The sequence below is a fragment of the Xenopus tropicalis genome, chromosome 1 (assembly GCF_000004195.4).
Source record: "Xenopus tropicalis strain Nigerian chromosome 1, UCB_Xtro_10.0, whole genome shotgun sequence".
Taxonomy (NCBI): Eukaryota; Metazoa; Chordata; class Amphibia; order Anura; family Pipidae; genus Xenopus; species Xenopus tropicalis.
The window spans coordinates 134045225-134064834 of NC_030677.2; the positions used below are offsets into that span (position 1 = coordinate 134045225).

Sequence of the window (19610 nt, forward strand, 5' to 3'; positions counted from 1 at the left end):
GCAGCCTTTTCTCCCAACCCCTTTCTGTGCGCCTCCAGTACGCGCACGTAATGAGAAGGAGGGGCTGGAAATTCAGCGCATTATTTTTGTCCCTGCCGGGCTTCTGTAAACAGTGGGGTTCTTGGGTGCTGTGCAGGTGCTTTTTGTGATGAAGTGAAGACAGTTTACTACTGAGATTGTGTCGCTCCGATTGGATATTTGGTACCGGTGTCAGCAGAAGAGCGTGTTTAGTACCGTGTGACTGTAGCCAAGTATATTCGTGCGGCTTGTGTAACACGCTATATATAGATAGGTATGTAGCCAGTGCAACTGAGATTTGTCTTAACTGTATAAGGGGTTCATGGCCTCCAAAATAACATAAGCGTCTGTTCTGTAGTACAGGCAGCCACTGAATAGTTGAGTATAGCAGTTGTCTTTGCTTTAGTCATATTCCTCGTCTGACAATTGTAGCCTGCAGCTTTGTATCAGTAATAAAATAGTACTCGCCCTGCATCCTTTCATGTGAAAGGACTGGCTTACTGGGTGGGGGAATTACACAGTCAGTTTGGGTTGAGATATATATATATCAGTTTGGAGGAGTTCAACTTCATGGAATCTATATATATATATATATATATATATAATGAACAAGGAAATACAGCACTCACAGCATCTGTGACTCAGTGTTAAATCATATTTATTTTAATGTTCAACGTTAAGGTCTGATTCACAGACCATTAACAAGATGTATAAACAGAACAAACCAAACATTAAGTACCCCCAAGTGTTTTGGTGCCAAATGTATGTCACAAAGGCATCATAATGAGTGAATGTACATAATATATATATGTGTCCCGACACCACTTATTCTGAGTAGTGAATACCAGTAGACTTCATGCAAAACAATGTACCAAAATAAGATATACATGACACACACCTTGTTTAATAAAACTTGTAACATATAATATGGTGCAACAGCAACAAAGTCATTATGACGCCATGGTTTTGTATGTTTGGCGCCAAAACACTTGGGGGTACTTAAGGCTCAGTTTGTTCTGGTTAAACATCTTGATAAAGGTCTGTAAATCAGACCAAAACGTTGATCAATAAATGTGATTTAACACTGAGTCTCAAATCCTGTGAGTGATAGATTTCCTTGCTTATTATATTGAACTATAATTGGCACCCAGGTACTTAGCAGAGCAGTCTCCGTGCATGTATGGCGTGGGTACCTTCTGGCAACCTTGAAACTGATTAGAGTTCAGTTTCATGCCATATTAAGTAGACAAAACAAAGAAGCATTTGTGGTTTTCTACTTGGAGAACAGAAAATCCTAGGTTTCTTCTACATTTGATATTATCTTCTTATTTAAACCTTACTTTTAGATTTCTATCCATGCCCACCAAAGACCACAAATGTAAAATGGTATCATTGTTTGTAGTGGTTGTCTCAGCATTCAGGTGTAATGTGTAACATTTTTAATGTCCTAATGTCTCTCAGATTCATTTCGCCCTTACAAGAATGGCATCAGCTGTTGTAAGCATGGTTCCTACTACTGCTTCCCGGTTTGCACTGTTACAAGTAGACAGCAGTAGTGACTCTGACTCTGAGAAGGCTAGAGGAGCTCATGCTACAGGTAAAGCCCGTTCTGGGTCAGCTGCAAAGGGAAAGTCCAAAGGTAATGAGAAAAAAAAAGAAAAGAGGAGGAAAAAGAAGGAGCAACAGCAAAGTGAGGCAAATGAGGTAATGACCACTACTAATTGATTTTTATTAAATGTTTGCATTTGCTTTGACTAACATCTAATCTGTCAGATCTACCTGTATTGCCAGTGTATAACAAAAAAAAAAGCCAATATAATAAATGGGGAACTTTCAGTATAACATAGCTGCTGGGATTTATTTTGTGGCATTCGAATTGCTCTTAAAGGACAAGGAAAGTCTACTAAAGAGTTAATCTCCTTTCACAGGCATACCTCCAGTTGTGCCATCCTTGCTTTTAAAGGAAAAGTAACACTAAAAATTTTTAAGTGAAAAAGCTATTCTATCCTGCCCCAATAACTGCCCTATCCTGCAAACTCCTTAGTATTTTGAATGCTTTAAAAGAAAATACCTGTTAAAACTTGGCTTTTTGTGGCTTCCTGTCAATTGAACTAAGGATATACGGCGAAGGAAGGAGCAGGCATCAATTATGCAACGATCGATTGATCGAGTCTAGCCTGACTCCTTCCTATACAGAAAGAAGGCTAGACTTGATCAATCGATCGTCGCATAGTGATTGCTGCTCCTTCCTTCGCCGTATCGCCTTAGTTCAATTAACAGGAAGCCAAGTTTTAACAGGTATTTTCTTTTAAAGCATTCAAAATACTAAGGGGTTTGCAGGATAGGGCAGTTATTGGTGCAGGGTAGAATAGCTTTTTCACTTAAAAAATTTTAGTGTTACTTTTCCTTTAAGTCCCCTTGGATCATAAGCCTCATTGTAGAAAAAAAACATAATCCACCGCTTCTTCACGAAGACTAAGACCTAGGATCATGCGCAGTTGTTGGAGTCAGAGGGCAGCGTGTGTGCATTCAAAAGTATTCATGGAGTGTGCTCCCGCACAATTTTGTTTACTTTTGTTAGAGTACTTACGCTGGGGTCAGGGATGGTTTAATATTGGTGCATGTGCGAATCGTTCCACTTGGCCATCTTCATGGCATCACACACAGTAAAATGGCACCCGCAATCGAGGATAATAAGGCATACACATCAGAGGGCACAGGAGGAGCACTGCTGAGAATTTTGATAAAATAATCTAGTGATCGGGTACAGCAGGTGGGTTGCTATCACATACTGTTTTGAGTAATGGCTTTTATTGTTCTTTAAAGGACAAGGAAAGTCAAAACCTATTAAGCACACTATTAAATAGTACTACTATTACTGTGTAAAAACGCAATATTTCTGATAGATTTACAGAGATATACATACTAGAAACTACATACTTGTTTCAGTGAACGGCGCCGCCATCTTGTCCAGCATGTCTGTTTGGGCTATTGCTGAAAAGCACAAGCCAGTACGCCCCCCCCCCCCCCCCCCCGCACATGCCGGCTCACAACCCCCCGCTTCGATCCCGGCATCTGCCGCCTGCCGGCTCACAACACTAACCCCAACCCCCCCGCTCTGGTCCCTGCACCAACAAAACCAGTCCCCCCGCTGCTCACCGCTTTTCACTCTTGCCAGCTGCATCTCTTCTGCGTCGCCATAGCAACCAGACGCTCCTGATGTTTACAAGCTAAGGATCTGGTCGTAGTGTCTGTGCAGGAGCGTTGCATTATGGGAATCTTCTCTACCCATGCTCAGCGTTTTTTTCCTGTTTGGCTTCTGAACAGGTGAAATATGGGGAGACTTAAGGGCACTATTGAGACAACTGAAGGTATGCCTGCAGCTTGAGATTAACTCTTTACTAGCCTTTCCTTCTCCTTTAATCATGTAGAGAGTGCATGGGGGTTACTCATTTTAGAAGTGTGATGCTTACTTAGTATATTTAGTTTTGTACTAATATTTAATTCATATTCTTACACTATGTATGTACCTGTAGATTCTGTACTCCGCTACTAACTGGCAAATCAGAAAACTGTTCACATCCTTTAATTCAGATGGTATTGCTGCTAATGGTCCAAACATCATTGAATATAGTCTTTTAAGCATTCTTGTCTTTCTTCTAGATAAACTACAGTACAATAGAGTCCATTTGCTCTATATCAGAGCCTAATTACAAACACCAAACCTCCTAGGGAAGCCCACCCCTGAAGCAAAAAAACAGCTTTTTATACTGAATAACTATGTATATACTTTATTGACTTTGTTAAATAAATATTAAATCCACATCGATTCTTAGCATCACTTTAAAGGGGTGGTTCACGATAAAGTTACATTTTAGTATGGTATAGAATGGCCAGTTCTAAGCAACTTTTGGATTGGTCTTCATTTTTTTATTTTTGTAGTCTTTTTGTATTATTTGCCTTTTCTTTTGACTCTTTCCAGCTTTCAAATGGGGGTCCTTCACCCTGGCAGCCAAAAAACAATTGCTCTCTGAGGCTGCACTTTTATTGTCATCCTTACTTTTTATTACTTATCTTTCTATCCAGGACCTCTCCTATTCATATTCCCATCTCTCTTTTAAACCACTCAATGGTTGCTAAATAATTTAAGCCCTAGCAACCAGATAGCTGCTGAAATTCAAAACTGGAAAGTTACTGAATAAAATAAAAGTAAAGAACCACAAATAATTAAAAATAAAGACCAGTTGCAAATTGTCTCAGAATATAACTCTCTATATCATCTACTAAAAGTTAACTCAAAGGTGAACAACACCTTTTAGAGTATGTTGGGCTATGTAGGTGTCAAGGCTGTATTGATAAAAGGGTTAATTCACCTTTTAATTACTGAGACATTGACAGTGATTTCATGTGACACTTTGTCTCCATTTATTTATTTCTGTAAATGAATTATTTAGCTTTCTGTTCAGCAGCACTCATGTTTGAAATTCATGTTTTTATCTGGTTGCTTTCATCCAGTTTACCCCAGCAACCAGACAGTGGATTTATTAAGAGACTGAAATATGCTTAGGGAAAGGCCTGAATAGAATGTAATAATACATTTATAGCCTCATGAAGCAATAGTTTTTGGATCAAAAAAAGAAGGGGGAAATAAATTAGAGTTGATAGATTCCTTATAGATGACTCTTCTTAAATGTTCTCTTATTTCAGTTGAGAAACCTTGCTTTCAAAAAGATTCCTTCAAAGCCCTCACAAGGCATTGGTGGAGCACTGCAAGAGCATTCAACACATAATGTACCAAAAGAATATCAGGAAGATGACTGGCAGCAATGGCAACAAAGGGATGAGCAGGTTTGGGTTTTTGTTTTTTTTTTTTTTATTTCTGTGCAAAAAAACTTACCCCTTACTCTATTTTCTTGCCAAAGTTTTCAAGAGTCATTGCAGATGTCTATACAGTGCTTTAAAAAAGTATTCATCCCCTTAACAAACTCTCTAATTTGACTGTAATACACAAAAGTGGTGATATTGAGATTTATTCACAAACCTCTATCTACATTGTGAATTAGACTTTTAAACAGGCAGTTTTCAGATTTAGTCTTTTAGATTAAATTTTACTGACATTTTGTTTAGAAATTTGTCTTTAGCTCTTATTAAATCTGTCGGTGTGTCATCAAACCAAGTCCCACATCTACATGAGCCTGGAGTAATGTTTTTGCCAGCAGGATTTTGCATTTCCTTTGCTAGTCATTTTACTTTAGGACATTTCCTGAAGGGAAATTTTAGTTTGCCTATGAAAACTATGCATCATCTGAGCTTTTTTTTCCACTTCTGTAACAAGATTTAAGTGTCTAAATACCAAAATTGCTTTTATTGCATTATATAGGAATATAAATCACATTTTTTTTTATGGGGAAATACAACTGATTTAAAAATCTGCATGTTTCATAAATGTGCCAATACCAAATATGTATAGTTTTATGGAGTTTTCTGACTTGTATGTACACTGCCAAAATTTCATAGCACCAGCACAAGTCAGCATACTGTACTTCAGTATGTTCACCCAGGACACCATATATTTTTGGAAAGTACATATGAAGAATCCAAAATGGGTAAATATGGCTTTCTATATCAAACTACCAAACCACAAGGCTTTCCTTCAGTGTTAGACTGATGTATTTGGGGATTCATAGGAAGAAGTGAATCAAGGGCCCACCCATACACTACTCTGCCATCGCACTACATCTTTAATGTCACTGATTACCGGTCAACAGCAATCCCGCTCACCCACCAACATGCCAGCAGGACAGGGTCCACCAGGTTTTTTTTACGAGTGCCCTGTTGAGCCAGCCAATCCTTGAATTTACTATACCCCAGTATCCCAGTTTGGATGTTAGTGTGCATGTGCTGCTTGCTGATCATCAAGATGGCTGCTGGAAACAGAAGTGACAAAGCTAAATTAAGCTAACATTCATTAAGCTAAAACTAGCATAATAATGCAAATGTGAGGTAAAAACTTTTTATATACAAGCTTGTATAAATTACACTTTTTGTTTAATCAGTGTTTTACTTGTATATAAAAATGTTAATGAGGCTTTTTAAAACCTCTTGTTCTAGGGTTAGACAGAAACTTGTCCTACTAATTCCTGTTAATATGCTAATGATCTGCAATTGGGCACCTACAAGAGATGTTAAATGAAGACTAGATGAAACAAAGCAGAACAGAAGACCTTCTGAATTGATCTGACACACTAAGCTTTACTCCATTTTGAAAATGTTGGGAAAATTAAAATGTTGTTTAAATGTTGTTTAAAAAAGGACAAATTCACAAAAGTCTCTGTAAGCTGTCTTCACAAAAAAACTGAAAAGTGACAGATGAGTCAGAATTTAGGCGGATTTCTGTTTCAGTTTAGTTTTACACCTGTTTTACCACCACTTTTACCCACTTTTGTGAATTTTTCCCCATAGTCTGAAACAACCATCTAGAATCTGGCAGGATATAAACATTTGCAGCCCACAGCTGCTGTTCAAGAAAGTAAATGGAACAAAGATGTATTTTTCCTTTAAAGGAGAAAGAAAGGCAAAGTCACTTGGGGGTGCCAAAATGTTAGGCACCCCCAAGTGACTTTAATCGCTTACCCCATACCCCGGGCTGGTGCCCCTGTACGGAGAAAACTGCACCAACCCGGGGTAGCAGCGATCGCTTCCGGGTTCCCTGCGCATGCATGCGCAGTAGAGTGAAAAGCCAAACTTTAACAGAAAAGTCGGCTTTTAACTCTACTGCTCATGGCATTTTCAGAAAGGAAGGAGGAAGCGCTGCGCTCCAGGTACCCCAGGCTGATGCTGTTTTCTCTGTGCAGGGGCACCAGCCTGGGGTACGAGGTAAGCGATTAAAGTCACTTGGGGGTGCCTAACATTTTGGCACCACCAAGTGACTTTTCCTTTTCTTCTCCTTTAAGTGTATTTAAAAGCACTGTAGACAGTTAAAATATATGTATACTTTTGCATAACACATTTTTTCTCTCTTTTTCTAGCTGACATCGGATATGTTTGAAGCAGATCTTGAGAAGGCTTTAATGTTAAGTAAACTAGAATATGAGGAATCAAAGGTATTGTGGTTTGCATAAAATATATTCAAAACTTTAAACCTGTTATCTGACACTAAACTTTTTATTTCTACTAAATAATTAGCATTTCATTATTAGCTGCTAGTTAAAGGGGACATTTTGCTACTATACACTAATTCTCTTTCTAACAAATTGAATTATTTTGCTTTATCCTTTTTGGGTTATAAATTGATTATTAGTCTACTCTGCCAGAAAAAAGTCTGGTAGAGGAACTTACACTTACCTCAATAAACATATAAACAACTATAAGAAAATAAAGATATTTCTGATACATCTATTAAAGCTTAGTGAATTCTTTAATATTGCGTTGGGTGCCCTTTAACAACACCATCTTTTTCATCCTTAGCACAAAATGTTACTAATTTAAGAGTTTCAGCAGGTAAAAAAAATACATTTTATTTTGAAGGATAATGGTAATGAAGTTAATGGAGTACCTCAATCAAAAAAAGTGAATAAAAAAGATAAAAGAAGAAATAACCAAGGGAAGGACAAGCCCCTGACAGTGCCGTTAAAAGACTTTCAGTTAGAAGGTATTATCTCCCTACAAACATGTTTACATAGATCCTTGTATGTTGTATTCCTTCAGGCTATTGCCACATGGGGAGGATTCACAGCCTGTGCTTATCGGTGTCCCTACGCTCCTAAGGATGTTACTGCGCTGGGGCTATTGTGTCGATCCAGGTGCAGACCAGATTTTGGCAGGGAACTGCTCAAAACTGCCCATGTGCCTGCGACCCGATCGACAGAATAGCTCCGAGATCAGGCACATCAAGAAGCTTTTAGGATTCTAAACTTGTGTTTATCTGCGGGCTGAGAATCTGCCACAGGTGGGCAGTAGCTTAAGGCACGGGCTACATTATTGCCAAGGTAATACAGTTAAGGAAGATTCCTAACATGCTTCCAGTCTATATTTTAAATAACTTTTTTCCATTTAAATAGAAGTATTTTTTTGGTGTTTGTGTTTACAGACATTCTTTAATGAATTTATCTTTAGCTCTTATTAAATCTGTTGGTCTGCCATCAAACCAATTCCCACATCTACATGAGCTTTGAAGTAATGATTTTGCCAGCAGGATTTTGCATTTAATTTGCTAGTCATTTCACTTAAAGGAACAGTAACACCAAAAAATGAAAGAGCTTTAAAGTAATAAAAATATAATGCACTGTTGCCCTGCACTGGTAAAACTGGTGTGTTTGCTACAGTAACACTACTATAATTTATATAATAAGCTGCTGTGTAGCCATGGGGGCAGCCATTCAAGCTGGAAAAAAGGAGAAAAGGCACAGATTACATAGCAGATAACAGACAAGTTCTGCAGAATACAATAGTGTTTTATCTGTTATCTGCTATGTGCCTGTGCCTTTTCTCCTTTGAATGGCTGCCTCCATGGCTACATAGCAGCTTATTTATATAAATTATAGTAGACTTTCTGAAGTAAACACACAACTTTTACCAGTGCAGGGCAACAGCACATTATATTTTAGTTACTTTTATACACTTTCATTTTTTGGTGTTACTGTTCCTTTAAGAGGAATTTTCAGAAGGGTAATTTTTTTTTTTTTCAGTGCAAGCTGGGCTTTTTAAAAAAACAAATTTAATTTCTTTGTAATTCCATTTTTGTAACAAGAACAAAATAAATAAATTGATATTTTGCATAATTTATGGATATATATCACACAAACATTCATTTTATATCTGGAAGTAGAACTGATTTAGATTAGTTTCATGAATATGCCAAAACCAAAAATATATAGTTTATGGAGATTTCTGACTTGTATGTGTCAAACTTTGTACACAACCAATATTTCACACCACATTGTGTGATTTACTTTGTGTGTGGGAGCTCAAAATGTGGCGAAGGTATAATAATTAATTTCAAAATGTAAAATGTCTTACAAATAACATATACCCTCATTGGGGAAAATGTTATTTATTTGTAAACAAAATGTAAAACAAGAAAATGTTGATTATAATTGACCACACTTAGGGGCTGATTTACTAATCCACGAACGGTCCGAAGGCTTCCGAATGCGTTTTTTTCGTAGTGATCGGTATTTTGCGATTTTTTCGTAAATTGTTGCGCCTTTTTCGTAGCCGGTACGACTGTTTGGCAAATTGACGCGACTTTTTCGTAGCGTTACGACTTGCGCGAATTGTCGCGTCTTTTTCGTAGCCTTTGCGCCGAGTACGAAAGTTTCGGATTCATTCAAGCTTCAGTATCGTGACTTTTCTTGGGCCAGGTTGGAGCTGCAGAGTGCCATTGAGTCCTATGGGAGGTTTCCAAAATCATGCAAAGTCTGAAAGTTTTGCCCGCGTTTACGAGCGCTAAATACGAAAAAGTCGCGACAATATACGAGCAAATCGTAATGGCTACGAAAAAGTCGCGACTTTTCGCGCAAGTCGTAACGGCTACGAAAAAGTCGCAACAATTTACGATAAAGTCATAACAGCGACAAAAAAGTCGCAAAAAATACGAAAAAGTCGCAAAATGTTCCGTTTCCAATCCAAATTTTTCCCATTCGAATTCGTTGATTAGTAAATCAGCCCCTTAGAATTTGTTATAATCTTTTTTGAAAAAATGAAGTACAGTAGCTTTTCTCTTTTACAGATCAACAAGCAAAAAAACAAGAGGTAAGACACCATTTCAACTTTAGTTTTAATTTACAATTAATGTTAGAGACTTAATACTATAACCACTTTTGTAAGTGGAATATTGCAAATATAAATAATAAACAAGTATAAACTCTCAATTTGTACATATTGGACACTGGAAACAGGAAAAAAAAAATGTTGACTCCGCTCCACTAAGGGACAGTAACTTCTAATTGCTGTGTATTTGTTGCCAAACACATACTAGATGACTAGATGTCAGTATGCCAAGCCTATCCCTCCCCAAATCAGTTGTGCTGGCTGATACATTATATAACTTTAAGAAGGGGCTGCATGGATTCTTAGCAAGTGAGGGAATACAGGGTTATGGGAGATACAAGTTGATCCAGGGACTGGTCCGATTGCCATCTTGGAGTCAGGAAGGAATTTTTTCCCTTCTGCGGTAAATTAGAGAGGCTTCAGATGGGGTTTTTTGCCTTCCTCTGGATCAACTAGTAGTTAGGCAGGTTATATATAGGCATTATGGTTGAACGTGATGGACGTATGTCTTTTTTCAACCCAAGTTACTATGTTACATCATACTTATATCATGTGTAATAAAAGTGACGTGGCTATTAAACTGAATCCCAAACTATATTATGCTTAATGGTATACTTCCTTAATAGCATGATTGTGTTAATGACAGCAAGAAAAAAAGGATAGGTAGAAGTTGCTCCATGATAAAACATATCCCCCAGAGGGCGGGAAACTGGAGTACCTGTAGGGAACTCAATCAAGAGTTGAGAGAACATATAAACTATTTGCAAATAATGCCTGGCTGAAATAAAAAAAAAAGGACCCCATTGCCACTATTGCCTCATATTTTCAAGGATGGTGCACAGCATCTTCACAGTTTCTCTGTACTGCCTGTAATAACATGACATGCAGACAGGGACATTTTGACCACCACTGTTTACATTCATTATACCACTAGCATAAAGTCACCAGGAGGGTGAATCTGTCGCTGTGCTTATTATGCCATTAGCAGTGAGTCCCCAGGAGCGTTTATAAAAAACAGTCAAAATACATATGGGAAAATGGTAATAGATTTCAACAGGTTTCATCATCTTGATTTCATTTGCTTTTACAACAAAGCCACTTGAGCAGTATATAAGAGCTACAAAAGCACCTGGCTGGATACATACCTGTGAAATTAGCCTGTTTGCTATAGTTCTGTGCACACTTTTCTGATCTAGGTATGGGATGTAGTTTCTGGAAATCCATAAAGAAATACAGAAAGCTACAAAATGCAAGCGCAATTTTCCATAGGGGCCTGTTTAAGCGGCCAGTTCCTAATCTGATTAGTGATTTCCTTTTTCTCTGTATTAATAAAAGAGAACTGCATACTAACTTCTTTAACTTGTTAATTCAACTGGGTTTTTTTTTTACTTTTTATTTGTAAATGTTCAATTTTATAATGTAATATGTACTACTGACCACAAAAAGTAATAAAGAAAACTCTCTATATAATGTATTCATGAGGTTAATTTTAGGTGAATTATCTCCCACATAAAAACACAAATGTAACCTTACAGACCACAGTAATATGATCTGTCTTATAGGGCAGCAAAATGTTTGCTTTCTGTGCCCATAAAGCACTTATGTCATTGCTGAGTGCTGGATCCCTTTACCGCTGTTTTTCAGCTTTTTCCTAAAAGATTTAATTGAAAGTATCCTTTTTTCTGATTACCCTTTATCAAAAGCACTCAAAATTAAACTGTTTGTTTTCTGCTTAGGAGTTAAAATCGCCAGCCATGCCCCAAGACCGTGGTTTTTTCAATAAACTAGAAGAAGATGTTACCAAAATAATCCTAAAGGAGAAAAGGAAAGAGCATAGCAGTGATGTAACTGAAAGTTTTTCCACACCTGACTACAGCATGGTATGTTCTAGCAAATATTGGCTTCCAGTTGGTGAGCAATGTTTGTCTTCATTTTACTTCAGCAAATTTTGGCCTTCTGCTGCTAACAGCTACTATGTTCATATGACCGTAATTCACTACCCTGCTAAGGGCCCCATCAACAGGGTTTATTTGTAAATTGTAATCCAACAGAAGGAGGACCTTTGATCATAGAGATGTGTTCTGTCTGAACGGTTTTCCCTTAAAATTTAATTCAGCAGCCTCCCTCATTTTAGAAGGCCAAAAATGAAGTGTTGCAAACTTTCCCTTTGTTTAAATCAAATGAAACATGCAGCCATTTTAATAATGAACAGTACATTAACGTGGTTAATTTGGTACTTACAGGAACCAGCTCTTAAAGATGGTAAAACAGAAGTGTTAAAGCAGGAAATAGAAAAGAAAGAAGCAGAATTAAAACAAATGAAAAGCATAATTTCTCAGTGGGAGGTACATTTTCTTTCATTATTTGTTTTTGGTTTAGAAAGAATATCAGACTTTTTCATGTACCTTTGTCATGTTTTCTGTAAAGGCAAAGTACAGAGAAGTAAAAGCAAGAAATTCCCAACTTCTGAAAATGCTGCAAGAAGGAGAAAGTAAGTGCATACTTTCCGTTTCACTTTGGATTTGTGTAATAAAAATGTTGAGCTGAATGTTTCTACCTAACTTCTTTCTTGTGCCTTCTTTGCAGGTGTTACTGGCTCTGTTTTAGCATTGACTAAGTACCTTTTATATATTCTTCCATAGGCCCCCTTTGGTGTTTATCATGACATGACATAACTTTAGGGCCCCATATATGCTATTTATCTAGGGTCCCCTATACACAAGCATGTACTCCTTCGTGCATGTTACACAAACAATCAGCTAGCAAGTAGGTAGGTTTTAATAGGACAAATGGTTAAACTTGATTACTGTGATACAGAGCTCCAAATCATTTTACTGAAAAGCATGGTTGCAACTATAGAGGAAACAGACCCATCAATCCAGTCTCCATGGTTCTAACTAATAAGCAGCTTCTATATATGTTTATGAAAAAAATATTCCCCTCTCTCCTTCCTTAATCACGGCCCTGGGTTTGACCACAGCATGGTTGTAAGTGGCATTACTAACTACCAGAGACACTTTTCTAGCAAAGCTATTCTCTTATAATAAGCACAAAATAGAAATATAGATATAAGCAAACAATAGGCTATCTGGAAGTTAAAATGTTTAATCACATATATACTATTTGTGCCTATATGATTTTTTGTTTTGTTTTTTTTTGTTAATAGTTCTGTATAAAAGTAGATCATATGTATTTTTTTGTCCCTTCTTTTAGTGTTTGTCCCATGGGAGATTTGTAGCTATAATTTGTAACTGATTCAGTTGTTCTCTATAGGGTTATAATAGACTTTTTGTCCCCAATAAACCTGTTTTTGGCCAGCTTCAAGTATGTTCTTCTAATCCCCCTCCTAATATATGGCTAGAACAATTAGCAGTCTTTATTTACTTCTTCCCTACAGTATTTTAATTAAAGCTCCATATTGTGATAATCAGAGCCACAAAACACGCCACTCATTTGAATGGGAAGTGCAATGGGTGAACTAGTATTTATTAATATCTCTTGTAAATCCTTCTGTATATGGCGAACTCACTGCACTTTATTCAAGTGAATGGGAGTGATCTGCACAAGATTTCAGTGTTTTTTCACCACGTACTGCAATCAGCAGTTCTTGTCTACATCATGTAAAAAGGCTTTCAAAGTGTTGGCTAGCCCAGAAGAGCCACAGAAAATTAAAGAATTATTACTGGCCATCTAAATTCTAACAATGTATTTTTCTTAATTAGTGAAAGACAAGGCAGAAATATTGCTTCAGGTGGATGAATTGCTGTCTATAAAAAATGAATTAACTCTGCAGGTAAGTATTTATTTTTCTTGTTAACCTATAAAATTAAGACAGATTCATAACGGCAAAATCAACTGATCCTTGCTGATTTAATCCAAGCTTTCAAATCCTCACATTATCTGCATCTTTCATAGAGTATTTCCAATTCAAATGTTGCTGCTGGTGAGAAAGGGAATTTTGTCTGCCATAGTTCTCTTGTGAGGCTTATTGAAGTCCCCAGCTACTGGTACTTGCATAGAAAGGAAAGAAGCACCTGAGTACATGTACCCTTGCATACTACTAGGGATGCACCAAAGCCACTATTTTGGGATTCGCTGAACCCTGAATACTTCGTGAAAGATTTGGCTGAATACTGAACCAGATCCTAATTTGCATATGCAATTTAGGCCACAGAAGGGTTAAAGAGAACTGCATGCATGGTGAAAAATGTTCAACTCCTGTGTTTGTGACAAAAATTCACATGATTTTAAAGGAGAAGGAAAGGCAAAGTCACTTGGGGGTGCCAAAATGTTAGGCACCCCCAAGTGACTTGAATCGCCTACCTTTTACCCTGGGCTGGTGCCCCTGTTCAGAGAGAACAGCACCAGCCCGGGGTAGCTGCAGCGCTTCCTCCTTCCTGTTTCGATCGCACACGCATGCGCAGTAGAGTGAAAAGCCTAACTTTAACAGAGAAGTCGGCTTTTCACTCTACTGCGCATGGGCCTGTCGTTTAGTCCCAGCAAAACGAAGCAATAAGGAGGAAGCCCATCACTACAAGTACCCCGGGCTGGTGCTGTTTTCTCCTAACAGGGGCACCAGCCCCCGGGGTACAAGGTAAGCAATATAAGTCACTTGGGGGTGCTTATGGGGGGTGCACATGGACTTGGCTAAATCCGAATCCTGCCAAATCCCAAAACGAATCCTGGATTCGGTGCATCCCTACAGACTACAATACAAGTACAAAGTAATTAATACATTCTGTTCAGTCTTACAACAATCCCCAATCTACATTTTTTTTTTTTTTTTTTTTTTAAATAGCTATTTACCTTATATATTTTAAATACTGGTAAAAGAAGTCCTTTCTTCTGCCATTGTGCATTATCAAAACATCCACTAAAGCCACCATAAGTATGGCTCTTGGACTAATCTAGTAGATGTCGGTTTGAAAAAGTCATTTTCATGTCTCTCTTCATGTTTGTGTTTTTAACCTTTTAAGCATAATGTAACATAATGTAAGTTAGTCTTTGTTCCAGACTGTAAAAATACTGCATGGAATTCTGACTGGAAGATTAATGCAAAAACCAATGACCCGGATAGCACACAGTATTTAATGCTTCATACCAGTGTGGTATATTTGTAGAGACATCATAGCACTACATGTTTTGGCTTAACAGCCTTCCTCAGGTGCATACCAGTATACTTTACAGCCTCTGTCATACATCCTTGGCCTTACCTATAAGGATCAGCCCATAAGATACAACATTTGTGGCCTAATACCCACAGAACCAAGCCCTATGGGAGTGTAATATATTGCTGTAAATGTTGACTTTCTAATGTCACACTCATTTGCAGGGTCACATGGAATATTACATAATTTAGTCACACGTGAATTTTTAAATTGCACGGATCATAGCGTGTGTGAATGTGAGAGCAATTGCACTCTTTGCTCTAGAAGAACCGAAAGTCTGATTTAAGAACCAGAATTTCGTCTCTTAAAGTTACCAGGAGTGTATTTTTGCCACCCCTGGTAAGTTGTGGGATGCTGCCATCTGGGGTAAGATTTTCACCTTTCCTTTTGGTGGCAGTAAATGATGTATCATTTTTGTTAAAGGAAACTATACCCCCAAACAGTGTAGGTCTCTATAAAAATATATTGCATAAACCAGCTTGTATGTAAAACCCTGCTTCATCTAAATAAACCATTTTCATAAAAATATACTTTTTTAATAGTATGTGCTATTTGGTAATCCTAAATAGAAAATTGCCATTTTAAGAATTAAGGGCCACCTACTGCGATCATAGGATTCAAAGTGCACACAAACAAGCCAAGGCACACATACATGCTAAGCCACAGCAGCCAATTAATGGACAGAGTTCTTCCTTTTGCTTCCACACTACTTTCCTGTTACAGTTAGAGCTGCATTATATCTGGTCATGTGATCTCTGAGGGGGCACACAGCCCATCACTAAATGATGGATCAAGGTAAAGGATGTAAAAGGGCAATATTTACTGATATATATATTACAGTTTGGCAAGAGTCTTTTATAATAACTAGACGTAACATAACACAAAAATTCAAAAAGAAAAATCACAATGTTATTAGGCCATATTAAAAACATACAAACCCTGTGGCATTCTTTGGGGTTTGTATGTTTTTAATATGGACTTTCTAATAAAAATGTGATTTTTCTTTTTGAATTTTTGTGTTAAGTTTGGGATATGTTTGTTTATTTTTACTTGATTTGCCTTTTAATCTGGGACTGTGTACCAATTACTTTGGCCTTGTCTGACTGGCCACTGGGGATCCTTATTTTTGATAAAGTGTAAAGATTATTTAATAGGTCACTCATAATATAAATAGTTATATTATAAATCTGTTGGTTAAGTATTCATTCTGGGGGTATAGTTTTCCTTTAAGTGCCGTTGAATATGCTGGCGCTATGTTCAGTGCATATACCGGTACTATTGTTCTGAACTAAAGAACTAAAAAATCAGGATGTTCTAGGCCACAATTTCAGCTGCCTTTACCATGCCCTAAATTCTGCCCATGATTTGGTAACCCCCCCCCCCCCCCCTTTTTTTGGGTCCGTGCTGGAAAAAAAATGTTTGTTCAAGATCCCAAACTCCTTTTTTTTCCAATTAAAGGACTATACCCTAACCTTGATATATATATTCACATTTGGCAAGATTCTTTAATAGGTTATTTCATAAAATATAAACTATCTAGGTTAAGTATTCATTCTGGTGAAATGGTTATCACATCTAACACATTTCCCACGGCTTAATTTACTGTGGGCCCACTGCTAGCTGACTCAGAAGTGAGAGAAAACAGCACTGCATTTACGGTAAGTTTATAAAGTTTTAAACTTTTTTCCAATACAAAAGGATGCATTCTCTCTTCTGTAGGTAACTACACTTCATGCTGCATTAGAACAAGAACGATCTAAAGTGAAGGTTTTGCAAGCAGAACAAGTGAAATATCAGGTAACCGTATAAGAATTATTAATTTTGGAATGGTTTGCTTCTGAAAGGGGTTCAAAGTTGAATAATAACATGCCTTTTACTAAAATATGTGAAAATTATATTTATGGCTTATAACAAGGCATTTGTTTGTTCTACAGGGTGGGAAAAAAAGTAAAAAGAACCCAGAATCAGAACATGGACGGTGATCAAGCATTTGCAAGCTTGCAGCAGAATGGATGGAACATTTTATATAAACACTAACTTTTCTGCAGTGCTAAATATTGCTAATTGAATGCCATACTTTATTAGTTTTTCATTAATAAAACCTGTCATTCCATTTGCATGTTTGGTTATTAGATTACATTAAGGGTTGGAGAAAACATGCCCATCATCTGATTTTTCAAACATACCAGCTGGTGGACTGAAGGGGTAGTTTACCTTTACCTTTGATGTATACAGCAGTATTCTAAGACATTTTGCATATTATGTGCTTTGTTTTTTTTTTGTTTTTTTTTAATTGTTATAATTTTTGCTCTACAACTCTTAGGCTTGTAATTTCAACTGCTGTCCGGTTGCCAGGGCTTAACTACTCTTCATTTGGTGCAGGGGATGCCTGGGGAAAAAAATTAAAATAGTGGTTGCAGACTCTGCAGAACATGAAAATGCTTGAATGGAAGGAATCAGAAGAAAAACAAAATATTTTTTTAATAACTTTACTATTAACTAGGATTTTTGTGCTTTAAAGAAGCTACAAAAATAGACATGTAGTCAACTTTCAAACACTTCCAATACATAATGATAAATGTTGAAAGGAACCAGGGTAACTTTAAGAACAATAATGTTTCTCCTGTATTAAGTCGTATTCAGTCAGCTGTATAAATACAGAGAAGTGGGAGTGGTATAGACAGAAAGGGGGATTGTCTGAGAATAACAAGGTGTGGTGTGATCATAATAGGGTATAGCCAAAAATCACTAACATTTTTATCCAAAAATGTCTCTGATGTGTCTAAGGTCATCCAAGGTGAATTTCATGGGGTTGTTCTGTAACCTATTCATGGCACTAATTTCCAGGGCATGCTGGGGCCCTAATTATCACCAACTGCTATGTGGGAGATTTGTAGTGTTTGAATAAGTTGAGTGTCCACTGAGGACAAGCACCAGGTAGTGGTGGGCATACAACCCACAGTAAATGGTAGTACATTCACAAAAAAAAGATATAGCCAGTGAAATGAAAACGGGGAAATAACTATACACAACATAATAATGCTGAATGTACACACTCTGGGTCTAACTACTGGTACCATAGTAGTGTAAGTAGGGTTATGTGTTGCAGCAACATCAGCCTGGGGAACCCCCGGGTGTGTTAAAGTAAGGTGTCGTACCACTCCCAATGATAATGAAACAGAAATTAAACCTATAAGGCAGGTGCAGGAAAGCATCTGACAGTTATAAAGCCTCTGACACCAAAAACAGCCTTATTATAATTACATTTATAAAGTGCCAACATTTTCTGCAGCACTGTGGAAAAGGGTACATAAATAACTAAGAAATTGATGAATTCGGTAATGAGGACCCTGCCTGTGTAAGGGCTTACAGTTTACCAGAGATAAAAATGTCAAGATCAAAACCCTCCCGCTGATTGGGCCAGGCTGAGAATTATAACTGTCTTCCTACAGTACATCAACAGACATGTTTTGCTTGTCTCAGATTTGAACTATACCCAGATTATGAACTAAACCCTAAAAATGAATATGGCTAAAAATGCAATATTTTATATACTGAACTTACTGCACCAGCCTAAAGTTTCAGCATCTCAACAGCAGCAATGATTCAGGTCTTTACAGTTGTCACAGGAGCTCCCCATTTTTGCAACACTTGTATACTCTGAGAATCTAAGCTTAGGGGTCGTTGCAAAACCTCAAGCAGAAAATTGTCCTGTCATATAGACTAATGTTACAGGGCTGATTATGAATTACCTGTTCCCAGTGTACATATCAGGCCATTACACCAGTAGAATCTAAACTATTCATCAAATGCAAGTTAAATGCAGACTCAAGATACATTCTCAAGTCTACAAGCAGCATGATGGTGTAATGCTTAGAATTTTAATCTAGCACTAATAGGGTTCTGGGTTCAACTCAAAGCAAAACCAGATACAAATATTTTTGCATGGATGTTTATAGGAACAGTATGGGTTTAATCAAATGTACTTTATTTTAGGATATTTTGAGTAGGGTTAGACTAGAAAATAACTATTTTTCACACAAATAAAGCTATTTTTTGTAAAGCACTGCTGAATACCTTGGTGCTTTAAATATGGTATGTTAATTATAATGTTCTTTATTTCGAGACATTAGGTTTAGGGCTATGTATAGGGTTAGGCTAGAATGTAAAAATCCTATTTTGAATAAGAAAAAATATTCTGAATTTAATGTATTTTATTTATGGATAGGTTAGATTTAGGGCTAGGGTAATGGTTATGCTAAAATGTAGAATAATTGTATTTGTTTTTAGAAGCTTGATCAGTGAATAAGCTATATTTCCCCACTAAGGTCTACCCTCTTTAAGCATATGAGCTTAGTCTATGTCTCTCCATGTTCCCATTTGTATTCGGGTTTATCTGTACACATTGCCTGCGTCCTAAAATATACAGGGACGCTTTTGCTAGATCCGCTAGGAAGGATCTAACCCATTGATACCGGTTCAGCCTATATTCTATAACTAACCCTGCTCCCACAAGCATCGAACTTGTTAAACGTACACTGGCTACATCCTAAACTCTCCAGGTACAAAGTACTTAAACCCAAAACGTACACGAATTAAAACATTAGAACTGTTCCAGCAGTTTCTAAGGGACTGCGTACGTCATTAAGAAGC

At 37.2% G+C, this 19610-nt stretch overlaps 1 protein-coding gene across 1 annotated transcript; it reads left to right on the plus strand.

The window, feature by feature from the left end:
* Positions 1-125: 125 nt before the first annotated feature.
* gkap1 (G kinase anchoring protein 1) lies at positions 126-17076 on the plus strand. Its single transcript, NM_001011266.1, has 12 exons — positions 126-292; positions 1480-1722; positions 4726-4866; positions 7047-7121; positions 7546-7669; positions 9749-9771; positions 11526-11669; positions 12033-12134; positions 12217-12280; positions 13512-13582; positions 16677-16754; positions 16892-17076. The coding sequence occupies exons 2-12, from the start codon at positions 1501-1503 to the stop codon at positions 16937-16939; spliced, it is 1092 nt and encodes a 363-aa protein (NP_001011266.1). The 5' UTR covers positions 126-292; positions 1480-1500; the 3' UTR covers positions 16940-17076.
* Positions 17077-19610: the final 2534 nt, after the last annotated feature.

Coding starts and splice junctions, on each gene's coding strand:
- gkap1 (NM_001011266.1), top strand. CDS start 1,501: ATGGCATCAGCTGTTGTAAGCATGGTTCCTACTACTGCTTCCCGGTTT. Junction 11,670..12,032: donor CCACACCTGACTACAGCATG/GTATGTTCTAGC, acceptor TGGTACTTACAG/GAACCAGCTCTTAAAGATGG. Junction 12,135..12,216: donor GCATAATTTCTCAGTGGGAG/GTACATTTTCTT, acceptor TTTTCTGTAAAG/GCAAAGTACAGAGAAGTAAA.